This window comes from Gadus morhua, chromosome 23 (assembly GCF_902167405.1).
Source record: "Gadus morhua chromosome 23, gadMor3.0, whole genome shotgun sequence".
Lineage (NCBI taxonomy): Eukaryota > Metazoa > Chordata > Actinopteri > Gadiformes > Gadidae > Gadus > Gadus morhua.
The window spans coordinates 16220523-16235850 of NC_044070.1; the positions used below are offsets into that span (position 1 = coordinate 16220523).

The 15328-nt window shown below is 43.6% G+C and overlaps 1 protein-coding gene and 1 long non-coding RNA gene across 5 annotated transcripts in view; one reads left to right on the plus strand and one right to left on the minus strand.

The window, feature by feature from the left end:
• Positions 1 to 2709, minus strand: part of tpk1 (thiamin pyrophosphokinase 1) — a 58954-nt gene extending 56245 nt beyond the window's left edge. Inside the window, exons 1-3 of one of the 4 annotated variants that reach the window (XM_030348691.1) lie at positions 2272 to 2499; positions 1996 to 2068; positions 717 to 813 (exon numbers count right to left, since the gene is read on the minus strand). In XM_030348691.1, the coding sequence (XP_030204551.1) occupies positions 717 to 768 (52 nt within the window). In that variant the 5' untranslated portion in view covers positions 769 to 813; positions 1996 to 2068; positions 2272 to 2499. Of the gene's footprint in view, positions 1 to 716; positions 814 to 1995; positions 2069 to 2271 lie in introns of all 4 variants that reach the window. The other 3 variants (XM_030348689.1, XM_030348688.1, XM_030348692.1) reach the window with 3 other exon arrangements.
• Positions 1 to 15328, plus strand: part of LOC115537070 (uncharacterized) — a 49074-nt gene that overhangs the window by 5883 nt on the left and 27863 nt on the right. The window lies entirely within an intron of this gene.

Genomic DNA, 15328 nt, shown 5'->3' on the forward strand with positions numbered 1-15328 from the left:
TCTGCTACTGTTTCAGACACTGTAAGACGTACCAGCGCCATTTGGGGAAGTTAGGTTATGAACATGGCTTCCTACCCGGAGCACTGAAATGAAAAAATGAAAAAAAGCACTCCTGGGTGGCTTTGTTTAAAATTAGACAAGATATTCACTTTGTGTCTTTCAGTGGGATAAATTAGTTCTGGTCAATTATATTCAACTTCAAGTGTTACATGTGCAACTTACAGCAGACTGTGCACATGTTTCATCACTCGCTAATGATATGATCGAGTCTCGTAAAGCACAAGTCCTTCAGACGGTCTGTCTGGTATGAGTGTGCCTGTGCCTGATCAGTTTGTCCACGACTTGAGCACGCATTCTCATGGTTGTAATTATGACAGTGGATTGTTTGTTCATCCCCCAAAGAGTCTTTGTGATTGTCAGAGAAGGAAGCCTATGAGAGGCAGATTGACAGTAATGAGACTCTTGCCGAAGGGAACTCTGGTACCTTGTGTCTGGCTTGATAGACACAAGGTTCCACAGTTCCTTTTGTACCACAGTTTTTCAACCTCAGTGTGTGTTTGTGTGTTTTTGTGTGGTTGTTTTCTTTGTGTGTTTGTGCATGTTTTATTTCTTGTGTGTTTGTGTGCTTTATTCAACTCAAGCATGCATGTGTCTGGATTTTTTGTGTGTGTGTGCGCACACTTGTAGTCAGTTGTGTGTTTTCTGGTGCATGATACCTGAGGGCAGCAGGCAGTCCAAAGGTGTCAACTGCTCGTCCATGACTGGCATCCACCGAAGCCCTCCACCACCTTACACTGAGCAGCGCTTACTCAACTGGAACACAGCAAAAGTAGAGAAGCCATTAACCTTACTTTCTTTTCCTCTTTTCACCGCATTTGTGTATTTATTGAATCCATCTACCCGTGCCTTCTTTTCTGTAATGATGTAATGGATTTATTGTACACGCAGAATGTTGAATGGAGATTTCTAAAGGCAGCAATTTCACAATTGATTTGATATTATTAAACACATCTAGAAATAATGAAGCTAAACAAGGGTAGAGCATTGCAGTTGGAGGCCCTCATACAAAACGAAAACCCAATGTTTTCAATTATTCTTGGTCCCCTCTTAGTCCCCGTTCTATTCCTTATTCTACCTTTTATTTCGGTGGTGGCAGGAAGTTGACTCCAAACTATCTTATCTTGGTACTATTAGTGGAGAATGGAATGGAAACTGCGATAGACAAAACTCACTCTCAAATGGTGCTTTGCAACACTTACTGGTGATGTTTTTTGAAACTTATTGTTTTAATAATTTTTGTGTTGAGACTGAAATGTTAATCAAATTAATTTGCCAAAAGAAAAAAGTAAAACTGCAGTAATGTATTAAATATTGGCAATAGACGAGGGGTTTTATCTATGAATTATTTTGTTAAGATTATATGTTCCACCGAGAATGACTTATCTCATTGAGCACACTGGCGGGGTAAATTAGCAAAAATGTGCCTAATTAAGGTTTAATTAAATTTGTGCCTTTTAATTTAGTCTGATTTTTGTTGGTGCTGTATAGCCCATAATACCTAATATTTCCCTTTTCATACAATTTATGTCTAAATGTAGGCATAGTAACTTGTATACCTAATTTATCTGTACCCACTGGAAAGCTTTGATGAACAGTTTATTGCTTTTTATAAAATAAAGCTGCCTATGCATTTAAATGTGTCACAGTCCCCAATCCCCATAAGATTGTTTGCCTGAGCGTTCTTGACATCCAACACTGTTGGTTGTCAATCATTCTTCCGATAGAGGCATGCCAGCATGATAGTGCTGTGAATAAGTAATACAAGCCTGTTTCCATACTGATTGAATAGTTTTGACTCCTACTGAGTCAAAGCCACTAGTATTACGTTATATTGCAAATGCGTTCACAAAATGGGTGGGATATCTGCTTGCAATACAATGTAATGCATTGGATGTGCAGAGGTTCAGGTCAGGTCATCACAGGTCAGAATACAACCGAGTGTTTCCAAGCAGCCACAGGTATTGCATATCGAACGTCTCGCAGACGAACAAGAGAGCCGGCATCAGACCTGAAGAACAATACCAAAGGTCTTCAGTGTTTACACAATGCCAATAAGGTTAACTTGTGAGCCGAGCGACGGTTCAACCCCGAGGATGACCCAAAGCACCACTGCAAAAGCAAAAAGAAATAGCTGAAACCATTGGTTATTAAAACCTCGGGTCCCTGTTGTGTAATGTTATTAAAACAAATGGATATTAGTGACGATCTCACCTGTTTCTTTATCTTACACAATGCTGGCTTACGAGTGGACGTTGACTGGTGATCTGACAGACACAAGACCTACTGTTTAAAAACCGTCAGGAACACGCATTCCCCGGTCTGAAGAACTATCAGAGAGGAGATGGCATCAGTGAACGCTCATCACGCCTTCTCTCTTGGCACATGCGATCTGATTTGACAACTGCAAAAAGTGGGCTGTCATCCGAAACATCGACCGCTACGTACTTTTGGCTCGAAAGATAAGTCTGAGGACGTGGAAAAAGAGTCCTTACTGAGAGGAAATGTACACCGTAGACACCCAATGAGGTTGGTTTCCACCGCAATACCGTATATTGTGTAGATTGACAGTAAATTTAAAGAATGGAGGAGACTTTAGTCATTAGTTCCTGGTCCGTTTTGTAAACAACCAACAAGACTGCACGGTCCTCCCGCAGAGAGCGATCCTGAAGTGAAACAAAATACCCACAGTTTGTTATGAGGACACCTAGAGGTTGTGATTTGAATAGGTATATTCTCCTACCGAAATGCTCGGTTATCGTTGTAGTACAAGTGTTCATCAATGCTAAGCATAGTAAATTGTGAAAGAAAACGTTATTTGGCGCTTTTTTGTATAAAAAAACCAACTATCAGTTAAATTTTACTTATTTTCAAGTAGCCTAAGTTATTAGGAATGTAAAACAAGTTAAGATATTGTGCCACTTACCTCAAGTGTCCTAGTTGATTTTGACTAATTTCAATGCACAACGGAAAACATGTTTCCATAGCGGTTTGTATTAGAAATATGATTGCCCCATGCTCTAATTTACTCTACAGGCTTAATTTACTAAATTGTATTTCTCTTTTTTTTTCCTCCGTTTTATTTTTCTCGCTCTCGCTATCGCTCTCGCTCTCGCTCTCGCTCTCTGATACAGTCACAAGCACACAGAAAACGAAGAATATATTCACAAACGGGACATCGGAATAAAAATCACAATTGAAGAGACTGACATGCACAAACATGCACACAGTCAGGTCTGAAATGACGCTGTCGTCTGAGAAGGGTGATCCTGCAACGTTGAAGCGAGAAAGCAAATCTTTCTCAAGGTGAATCTGCTCCGGAGGCTCGTTAAGACAAACGCTCCCCCATCAATCAGCAGCTGTCCCTCTGCCCGATAGGCTGCACAGCGGAGGGGTGTGCGCACGAAATGTACTGCGGGCACATGAACACACACTCGCATACAAATACACAGTCAAATTCACGCACGCGCACATATTTTCCTTTGCACGCCTATGCATAGCATGTGCTAATGCACGTTCACAGACCATTCATATGCACAGGAAGTCATCGATTATTTTGCGTATGCATTATAAATACACCTATGAATAAATTCAGGCAGGAGTGCATTCTTCATTGTTTTTTTCGAGGCCACACTGGCTGAATGCTTTATCTGTCTATCGCTTCAACTCTTTCTCTCTTACTCCATCCCCCTCTCACACACATTATCTTTATCCCTCCATTTTTCTCTCTCTCTCTCTCGCTCTAAATCGACTTTGACCTAGCTTTCTTTGCTGCCTGTATGGATACATGTCTTCTTTTTCATGATTCTCTCACCTTCCTATATCATTATGCATTATTGCTGCTAACATCTTTTAATAACTCACTCAACTCCACATCACCATCAACCTCATCACTCGTCATCACCCTCCAAATTCCCAAGGCTCTATCTGCATGTTTTTCCACTTCTTTCAAGGTTGTCATCAAGACGTTTTTCCTTTTGGTTTGAATCCATTCAGAGAGATCATTTGAATATTATAGTTGCCTGACGAATCTGCATCCATCTCAGATTCCTCTTGCTGTTCATGAGATGCCAATTAAAACACAGACGAGACTCAAACGTGCAAACTCTTGGATTGCTCTCCATCTCCCATTGACTGAGGAAAAAAACCTCTTAGTTTTGCATAGTGTTCATAAAAAAGTACAACAATCTCCCAAACTTTCTCCATTCTAAGTTGTTGGCCCTTTTTGTTTTTGTTTTTTCCATCCCTCAATTCTTAACATCCTCCCTCCCTCCCTCCCTCCCTCCTTCCCACCCATCCTCCCTCCCTCCAACCCATTCTCCCTCCCTTTCCTCCCCTCCCCTCAGTCTGTCATTTTAAACAAGTTGTTTTTACAGGTTGGCTTTACATACTCACCAATGTCGCATTATTTATAATTTGAGATGGCAGAGAAAAGTCAAAATCAGATTGACTGCACTTTGATAACCGACAGCCCCACATAGGCAATTAAGTTCAGTTGAAGGTAAAAAAGAGAAGAACAAAATACTCATACATCAGTGAAGAGGCAGCTCAATGAGATCTGAGAACGAGGAGGGGAGCGTTTTTGTATAGGCAACTCTAGCTATCTAGCAGAGTAAATGGCTGGCCTGGCCCGGCATTACACACCGAACCGAACGAGGACAGGGCGTCGATAAATCAACAACATGGCCGCCGTCGCCGCAGTCTCTCCTGCCGGGACAGAGACGCAGTACACTTAATCCAAGCCAGAGGGCCCTGACCAGGGGTTCAGCAGGAGAACAGCCAGCAGTGCGACAGAGTTGTATTAGGGAACTTTGCCCATGGTCATTTTCAGTTTTTCTTCTATGCAAAAAGTACACTTTTCTACATATACACTTTAGGGCTCTACTGCAATGCTTTATTTTCGCTTAATCTTCCAAATCCAATAAGAAATGTGGATGTCTTGACAAATTGGCAAATGAACCCCTTTTTAAAAGCACATTATTCAGAAGGGATAGTGATGGACAACTGAAGCTGCAGATATCGATTAATCACCCTGCTCTAAGAGTGTTTTTTTTAATGAACTTTGCTTACTTGAGCTGCAGTCAAGCAACTCTAAGTGACCATACAGGATGTTGTGATTCAGAAAGTGGTTATTGACCTTTGGCCTCAACCTTCCTGTTCCGCCACAGGAAATTGATCCAGGTCGACCCTTCGGAGTACGACAGCAGCAGCCTTCGCGGCATCCAGTTCATCTTCACATCACTTCCTGGCCCTTATCTATCAAGTTGGATAAGACAAGGTTGTGACGCACACACGCATTTCACCTTAAGGCATTGCATAGTTGTGTGAGTAGAACTTCCACCATTGTGTGTGTGTGTGTGTGTGTGTGCGCGCGCGCTGCATTTATTTATTACCCAATACATTCACCCAGGTTGGCCAGCCTTAGCCTACAGCCAGTGGTGGAAGCAGTGTTGGGAGACAATTAAAGCAATTTCGAGCGTCTATTGCCACTCTGGTGAGGAGAGGGAAGCGCATGGGGCAGCGAGTGGTCTGCGGTTGATACACAAGGGCCACAGAGCATCGCTAGGCTGGTACGAACGCTGGGGGTAGTGAGGGGAGTTGTGAGGTAGGGGAGGGAGGTGATGGAGGGCCAGTGGTGCACGGGAGTAGGTAGGCTCGGGGAAGGCTGGGGGGTCTGCACTGTAAGCAGAAAAGCGTGGGTCGGTGTCGAAGGAGAAGGGAGGAGGTGGAGAATTTCTTTGGGCCATGCTTGAGTGAGCTCAGCGTTCTGGATCGCGGAGCTGTGTGTGTGTGTTTTTTTTGTGTTTGTGGGGGTGAGAGATAAAGAGAATGTGGTGTGTGTGTGTGTGTGTGTGTGTATGTATGGTTGTGTGTGTGTGTCGTTGTGCGTGTATGTATGTATGGTTCTGTGTGTGTGGGTGAGAGATAAAGAGTGTGAGTGTGTGTTTTTGTAAAGTATTCACCCTTGGAGTTTTCTAAAAGTGTAACAGTAAGTAACAAAGATAGGGGGTTTTCATTATAAATAGAGGGTTATACAGGCATAGCGTGCAAACTTTATCTGTGGAAAGAAAGAGCAGCCTTCTACGCTCTTCAAATCAATAAACCCTTCTGTATAGTTCTGCTTCCTTTCACCTCAAAGTTTTATCTTTCATACATGAAGATTTCATTAACATTCAAATACTTTCATAGGGCTGTCTTACCATTTCTGTCTCCCTGTCTTCTCCGCTCTGTTTCCACAGGCACCTTTCAGCTGTCTCCCTGACCTGCCACTGTGTATGTGTGCGTGTGTGTGCATGTGTGTTGTCAACAAGCTAGACACCGAGACCATGTGAAGCTGACACACACACACACACACACACACACACACACACACACACACACACACACACACACACACACACACACACACACACACACACACACACACACACACACACACACACACACACACCCCCACCCCCACCCCTCTCCAGGGACCACCACTTGTAATTTCCCCTCTTACTGTTCGCTGCTGTTGCGTCCCTCTTTCATGTATTGTTGAGAGGCACATGAAAAAAAGATGGCTATTACTTTTCTTCCTTCATTTTTGTCATGCTGAGTGGGAACAAAAAACCCAGCAGATGTTTAAAGTCTGTTCTAGATGTGTGTTTTAAGTGTGTGTGTCTGTGTTTGAGTTTGTTCACGTGCAGTTCTCCTTATAGTTAGTCTTCATTCCTTCTTATTGTATGTATGAATATATGTGTGGATGGATGGATGGTGTGTGTGTAGGTGTGCGTGTGTGTGTGTGTGTGTGTGCGCATTTAAGGATGGGCGTACAGAAGTACATTTAGGAATAGAGAAAGCATTTGTAAATGGCAGGACTTAGCTGCATGCACACATAATGACGCACACTACTCAAAGCCTCCAGTATGTCAAAGGGGTTACACTATGACAACCCCTACCTGTACAAGTGGATTATATAGTTACCACTAGGTTCAGCGTTTCAACCTCCTTCCAGAATTGCACTCGGCATTGAAAAAGGTGCCGTCTGATTCCACAAGCTGCCACTTCAGCTCATCTTGAAGTGATGAAACGTGTGTGTGTGTGTGTGTGTGTGTGTGTGTGTACTAGCGCAGGCAATATCATTCTACATATTCCTGAATAAAACAATTCCAAATCCCATTTGAAAAGCTTATTAAATGATTTATCAATGTTCCAATTTTTTTGTTTTTCGTTTGCTTTCGAAGGCAGTGCAGAAAGTAATATATCCCCCCCTCCCCCCTTCCCAAAGCAAATGTGAAAGTAGTTGAGAAAATCACAAATCTTCTATATATAAGTGCATATTGGCACTTACAAATCGCAACTTTGCAGAGTTTTATACATGACATCGAGAAATGGAAACCAAAAAAGTGTGATTTTCAGCTTTGCTAGGCCACACACTGGTCTTCACCCTGGGGGGGGGGGGGCTTATTAACACAAGTGACTTTCACTCTAAATTAACCTTCGACAGGCAGAGGTGCTAAGTGCCTTGCCCAAGGACACACAATACCTTGTTTTGTACTTCGAATTGTACCGTGTTTTTTTGTGGTTTGTTTCAGTTCTGTCGTCCTCTTCCCCCCACCTCCCCCCCTCTTCCTTACTCTTTCTCTTTCTTTATCACTCTCAAGTGAACGGTTAGGACAAACATCTCCGCCGACCCCCACGCGGTCTTTCTTGCCATGGGCGCAGACCTGTGTAATCGTTAAAAAACATGATTGCTGCTATGACTTACCTGGCAGGGGATACGCGATCGGGGAGACTGAAGAGATCAGAGTGCTGTCGGTGTGAATCCTCCTGCCATCAGCAGCCAGGGAGGAAGTTATGGGGGCATGACAACGAAATAACTCCTCTTCATAAACTGTGGCCTCGGGGCCTTGGTTTAAATCTGGGCTCAGCATGTGCTGCTCACACTGATTCGGCTGTCAATGAGGTGTAAGAGTTATTTGGGGGGGTCTTGAAGCTTTGAGTTGAGCGGGGTTACCAGGTATGGTGTTTGTTTTTGATTCCATGAGGTTTGGCTCTCAACTTGTCTGTCTGTGACCGTTTTTTGTTTTCCTATTTTTTTCACAGCACTCGAATTTTCTAACAACACACTTATGGACAAGATGGAAAATGTACAGGTGTGCTGATGGATGTTTAGGCGGCAAACAGTGAACCGTTTCTCTGAACACCATGATAATGGCTGCTGCCAGGGTAATAAGGGAAGGAGAAAATAAAGAAAACTTGGAGGAAAGGAGAACCGTTGGGTAGTTTGCTTGAACTTTCACTTCCCCTAGTTGTCAGTGTGAAAACTACATTCATTTATGTAGTCATTATATTAGTGTGCTCTGCCAATAGCTTTTGCCAGGGGGCAGGATGCTCTGTCGCGCACGCACGTGCACGCACGCACGCACGTGCACGCACGCACGCACGTGCACGCACACACATTGCCGGCATATATCATCAGGATGCAGGGTGACCGGCGCTTCTGCATGGCAGGCGGCGAGAAGCAGATCGATAGCAGCTCAGTTTAGCATATCAGTCGAAATGGGACATTTAAATGGTGACCTTCTCAATGTTTGCGCTGTCGCACGTAAAAAAAGAATGGCATTTATTGACATCGTTAGCACGTCATCAGCCAAAAGTGAGAGATCACGGCTGGTGTTTTTTTTTATTGGTGAGACCCTTTCCCTCGATGTGGCAGACATGGATGACATTAAAACAAGTCACAGAGCCCTCCTGTTGCTCTTATCCCCCATAATCAATCCTCCACATATTTCCTCTGTAATGTATTTTCCTAAAACATCTGTGTTCCACAGCCACCAAGCTTAGGAACAGCTTGAGTGAATCTCTGCTGCGTCCCCCCTGTGTGTTGCCAAATGGTTTGGTCCAGGACAACATTAAGACCCACCCGAATAGAGAATGTCTCCTAATGTTTCTCAAATTCCAATTTGAGAAACAAATGTTATGTTTACTGTAGAAAAAGAAGAGAAAATAAAGATGTGCGCGTTTGTGGGGGTGTGGGGGGGTGTGTGTGTGCGTGTGTGTGTGTCTTGTAGAGTGGAAAAGCTTACCCGGGAGACCCAGGAGAAGTTTGTGCTGTGTCATCTCTGCCTGTTCACTCGGCCATACAAGAAGGCTCAGATTTAAACAGCCGCTACACGCACGTGCACGTGCACGTGCACACGCAGGCGCGCACATCTATATAGGAGATATCCTCATAGAATACATTCAGATGTAACAGAGACCCTGTTATAGCAAACTTATTCACAGTGAAAAAAGGATTGAATATCTAAATGCATTGTTTGCAATATTTCACATGGATATTACATTATATTTCACTTATAAATAATTGAATTGTATTGATTTCATTATATCCAGACAGATCTGATCATATACAACCCAGAATGCACTGCATCAATTGAAGCCTAACCCTAACTATTGTCCAACCACCTGCGTTGTCCAACACCATCAAGCCGAATCCAAATGACCTGTATATAAGACAACCGCACCCTCTCTTGAACACTTCATGCCGCTCCCGTTGGGTGGTGTAGTGTATCGACTTCCTGAATAGTCCCTCACCTCGTTAATACAAGCAGATTCTCCCGGCAGTAACTCAAAGAGGCACTGACCTGGAGCGTGTCAAAAATACGGATTTGTTAGGGAATACGGAATAGGACTCTGTCAGATAAACGCCCCGCATTTGGTCAAGTGTTTTATTATTTGATAATTTATTCATTCGCTGCTTTAGAATATACCCATTAGGCTTGTTTGTAAAAAGACGATGTGTGGACAAAGGCAGTCTTTGTTCATGTACGTGACATGGGTGACCTGAACACATGAACCATTTGCCTTGACTCACACTTTAATAACACTCATATGCTGCTCATATTGTAGGACTAAAAGCCGCTGTCGGTAAGAGCTATAATTTGAGAATATGTGTTCTGGTTGCCTGTGCGAAAATCCATCTCGCCTCTCAATCACATTGGGGCAAATGGCGTTACCGTTTTACGAATGCAACACTCCTTCATGGTCGGAGAGAAGTAGCGGGGGGGGAAGAGCTGCTGTTTTCTGCTGTTTTCTGCTCTCTCTTATTACAACTCCCAAATCTCAACTAGAGCAGCTTTAACTGCTGTTTTGCTGCACGTCATTCATTTGAAGTCATGCATTCTTAGTGTGGAGTCTTAGATCCACCTCAATGAAGGCAATTCTGGCTGTCGGATTTCCCTCGCCTTGCTTATGCATTTCCCTCATTTGCATAGCCCAGCGTAGTCCAAGCATGGATTCCTTGGTTTGTTACACTTAGAGATTGCTGCCACATTTGCATGCCAGCCTTATGCCTGCAGTACCTCACATTAGCGGGCGGTAGTGTTTTGGTTTTGTCCTTAGGATTGACTTCGTCCCTGCATGCAGGTACAACAACCTCTAGGGGTGTAAATACGCTGTATCCACGGAAATATTAGCTCTGGAAACACAATGAAACTTTGCATAAATTCCCAGGTGCTTTCATTTCCTCAGGGACCAGCTGAAGGAGAGTGCTTCAGTGTGCGCAGATTGGCAAGAGAGAGGGCGGCGTTGGGAATGCTGTTTGCTTCGGTGGAGCCATATCCGTTTTAGGCAAATAAGTTACATTTAGCGGTGAGAGGCAAGAAAGAGGAGAGAGAGACCTCAGTTTCGGATATTGCTTTGTCTAAATTCTCCGTAAAGAGAAAACATAATATATTTGTTTTCTTTTTCGGTGTTGGTCTCGTCAGGTTCTAAGTCGTCTCGCTCTGGGCACTGCCAACTATCGTTCACAGCTCATATCAAGGATGGGAATTGCATTTTGTTAGATCGGATATGTAATAAAACTGGTGACCTTCTCTCAACCTTAACTTTACAACAAAGGGTTAACAATACAAATGTACTCATGTATTACACATAGACTGACAAATCAAGCATCAAATATGCTAGCATATTACAACACTGACATGATACATCATTAATGCTTTACTCTCCATTACTAATGCATACTGTTGCCTTGAAGGGTATTTTCAGATTCAATATTTAATGAATTCACTCCTTTGGTAATTAACAGACTGAATCCCCTGTATGAGACTACCTGTATCACACACTCGCACCTTTGCTGCTTAAAAAGTTTACTTTCCACACTTTATTCAAGTAAACACTTTTCTTCCTCAGCACCCTTTCCCGAAGTCCTCTCGCATGTAAATTCTCAAGTAAAGTACTAGAGTTAAAGAACGTTCAAGTATGTGCTTCTTCTGGTCGAGGGTTCTCACTAAGAACTGATTTTCTTTCCCCCAGGTACAAGCAAATCAACAGTGTCAAAACAAAAGCCCCCCACCATCCAGCCAATTCGATTTCCTGGATTCTTCCTATTTTATGTTTTTCTTCAAACAGAAATCAGTGGCTTGGATAATCGAGCAGCAAGCAGCATGATAACCGGTAATAGATAGATGATGGATGGACAAATAGATAGCGCCGGAGTTAGATGGATCGTTTGCTTGTGAAATGTTGAGACTTTTCATGTGTTCTATGTGTGAGTGTGAATAACGGGAGACTTATATGGGATATTGCGATGCATATAGGGGGGAAAAGGTATCTCGCAAAAAAGAGGATAATATGGTAGAATGAGTGATGCAAAGAACCCTAGCTTGATCTATCAAATATATATTATAATTTAAGACAGGTCTTCCCATTTACAGAAAAGGTTAGGTGTTGACAAAATCAATATAGAGACAGTTGAGCAGTAGCCTATAGCACATTCCACTTCCCCATTTCCATATGTTCACTAATGGTGAAACACTTGTAGTTTTGGTCCTGAAGGTGTTTTCGAAGAACAAACCACATCGTTCAGAAAATCTCCTTGTGATGTCTCCCGGGCAGCACACCAGATGTCGTTGTTTTCTGTGTCTCATGTTCGAAATAAATAAACAAATGTATTAATGAGGGAATAAATTAAGGAACAACATGCTTTTGTAACGTGCGGATTTGGCCTTCCAGTCAAACGCCGAGTGACTCTGAGCCATCCCCCCTCAGGCAACGTCAGCCCGCTGGTAGAGGACAATGGGGTCAAAATCTTCGGGGCTGATTTCCAGTTAGGTCGTCAGCCCTGTATCTTTGTATGCTTCTTTTATCAAAATCATAAGGAGAAAATAACAATAGCCCTAGTCTACTCAACCCCCCTAGTGTGATATGCCTTCTTTGTTTCGGCATGTGTTTATGGACTAATTTATCTAGCTAAAGGTTACCTATCTGGTTAGCTGTTTCATAGACCCATTTAAAAGATCAGGTGTGTTGGTTCAGTTGCAGATTGCCTGGCTAGATACGTGATTGGCTTCCCTGACTGACTGACTCTAATTCATTCAAAGACGGCCGGCTGGCAGCAAAGTCGCCAGTTCCAACACGACTCAAAATGCACCCTTAAATGTAATTTCACAGGTATTGGTTATTTCCTCCCCACAGTGTGCCTGAAATGAAAACGTGACAGTGGGAGTAGGAGTTCAAACTCAAAAATAATAAATGTAATCGGACGTGATTTATGGGGACATCCTAATATGAATAAATGCAAGATTGAAAAAGCAAAAATAAATAGATGCTAGGAGGCCACCATCCTCTTTAAACACGCATCTCTATAGCATTATTTTTTACCACGATATTCCATGTCCCTATCGTTTTTCAGACTTGCAGTACCAACAAACTAAATATAAAAAAAGAGATTTGAGCGGAAAAACATGCAGGCCTTACTCCAAACTTCCTTAAAGCTTGATGCTAAAAGTGCAAAGTGTAAAAAATAGCAATCAAATAAATAAATAATAGAAATAGTACAAATAAATACTGTGGATCCACGCACACGGCCCTCGTCTTCCTTCCATTGATGAACAGGTTCGGAACCTGTTAGAGCCCGACGCATATGCTTCATTTCGTACTGCAGAGTTATCCCGTCAGCCGCCTGCCAGCCACACACAGCATTCATTAAAACGCCAGGCAAGGCACCAGCGGGGGCAACTGCGCTGGCTAATAGAAGAATAAGTGTGCTTAATTAAGAGCCGACTAAACCGCCGAGGCGGCTCCATATAGGCCCTTCTTTGTTCTCAACAAATGACCCCCCCCACCCCCCCCCCCCTTGCAGACCCGTACAGCAAATTGTCATTCATCTGACGCCTTGTAATTCCCCTATTTCTTCGTTTTTTTTCCTTCCTCTCCGCAGGGGCCTCTAAGCTGTTAGACTCCGTCGGCACCGTTACCCATGAGAGTGACCCGTGGCTATTGTAACATCGGTCCAAAGCAGAGCACTGAAACATCTTAAAGGTGACATCGTCTACCACCCGGTGTGAATGTGATTAGTTGTTGCAAGCCGTTTTGAAAATCTGCCTCTTCTGACATCACAAGCGGGCGGCTAATCACACTCACACCTGGTGGTATAATATGTCACCTTTAACGTTAACCACATGTGCGCGGACACAGACCTGTCCTGCGAAGCAGAATTCTCGGAGTGGGGGGGGGGGGTGGAGTCAACATTTTTATCTGTAGTGCTGTTATTTTGCCCAAGGTGTGCTGGATAACAGCGCACAGTATGTTCCTATACGAGGACGGAGGGACGGTCACAGGGTATACGGCAGGGCTTGTGAGGCGTGGGGTTATATTGGTGGGTCGGCTGACCTTGGACGGCTCCCTCCACGGCTAATGCCCATCATAATAAAACACACCACCGGGGGGATGCGTAACATATAAGAACTAGATCAGCCGGATTAGGGTTCAAGAGATATTACTTCCCATGGAGTACAGTCACGACTTTATCACCGAGCTGCCGACGGGAAGGGAATGCATTTTTATACAATATTGACCATGAAAGTATTCATATGAAGATATATAGATGGATAGATCGAAGGCTAGATGGATAGGCAGATTGCGAGAGAGATGGAGATGGAGATAGAGATAGATAGATAGATATAAAATAAATGTATATGAGATATGAATTGTATTTGAGAGAGAGAGACGGAGAGATGGATGATGGAGAGATGCATCGGTAGAATAACGTATTCAATATTTAAACATTTAACGGAACGCAATTATGCCGCATTCTAGCAGGATTCACAGGATTCTCTATTATAATCATAATAACAGTAGTGAATAAATAATGAACTAATCACCATTAAAAAGCAGACGCACTCTATCCTTTCACCCCACTCCGCCGGGCGCGTATTACCTCCTAATTAAACCTTGTTGACTCCCTGTGACCGCCAGCTAATAATACAGCACCCTTTCTCCAAACCATGTAGTTAAAAACAATCGTGGCGGAAACGGGCGGAGGGAGAGTGTTTAATTGGGCACCACGGCAAGTTACTCGCACAAGTAAAGTGGAACCCGCGTGAGGTTCTATTTAGCGGCGCGGCGGCAGTACTAATGTAATATTATGGGGTGCCGGCACAGGTGCTAGATGCTTGGGAATGTCTCTGTTTGTCGCAAGCTAATCCTTTTAAGAACAGGGAGAATAGCGACTGGAGAGAGAGCTATGTGTTAGCCGCTCACTGTTACAAACGTCGCCATGCGAGGCGTTGTATTATTTTATGCCGAATAATTTGGCCGCTCGAAGCGTGCACCCTGAGGTGACAGGCTGAACAAGTGGCTGCAATAGAGCAAGGGGAAACAATGTATGCTTAGGTTGTGGGGAAGGTATGTGAGGCTATGCACGCACGCACGCACGCACGCAGGCATGCACGCACACACACAGGCACAGACACCCCATAAGGAACGCACACACGGACGCACGGACACACACGGCCAGACGGACACACACACACGGGCAGACACGCATACAAACAGACATGCACACACTGCAATAAGGTGAACACACACAAAACATCTCCCATTCTTTCCACAACAAATGGATAGCAAGAGTAGGCCAGGCTGTGGTTGGTTTGAACACATCAGGGGCCTCGCGAGGAAACCAATGTTCCGTCGCAATGCAGAGTTGTGAGGGCGAAAAAGAAAAAAAGGCAATTTAAAAATTCTCATAATCCATGACCACAATTTATCTCTTGTAAGCTTGTAAGGCATACAAATGGCTTGCCTGGGGACCTTTAATGACAGTTTAGGTACTTGTCATCAATCACACTGTTCTACCCCTTTTACCTCTTTTCTTCACAAAAACAAACACAGGCGTCGCGGTTAACCATTGTTTACCTGCGACGCCGACGTAATCCGTTTATTGTGCTCTCCACATCTACATTTGGATATCGCCCCTCCCGTGTGCTTTTGCTTTTCTCGCGCG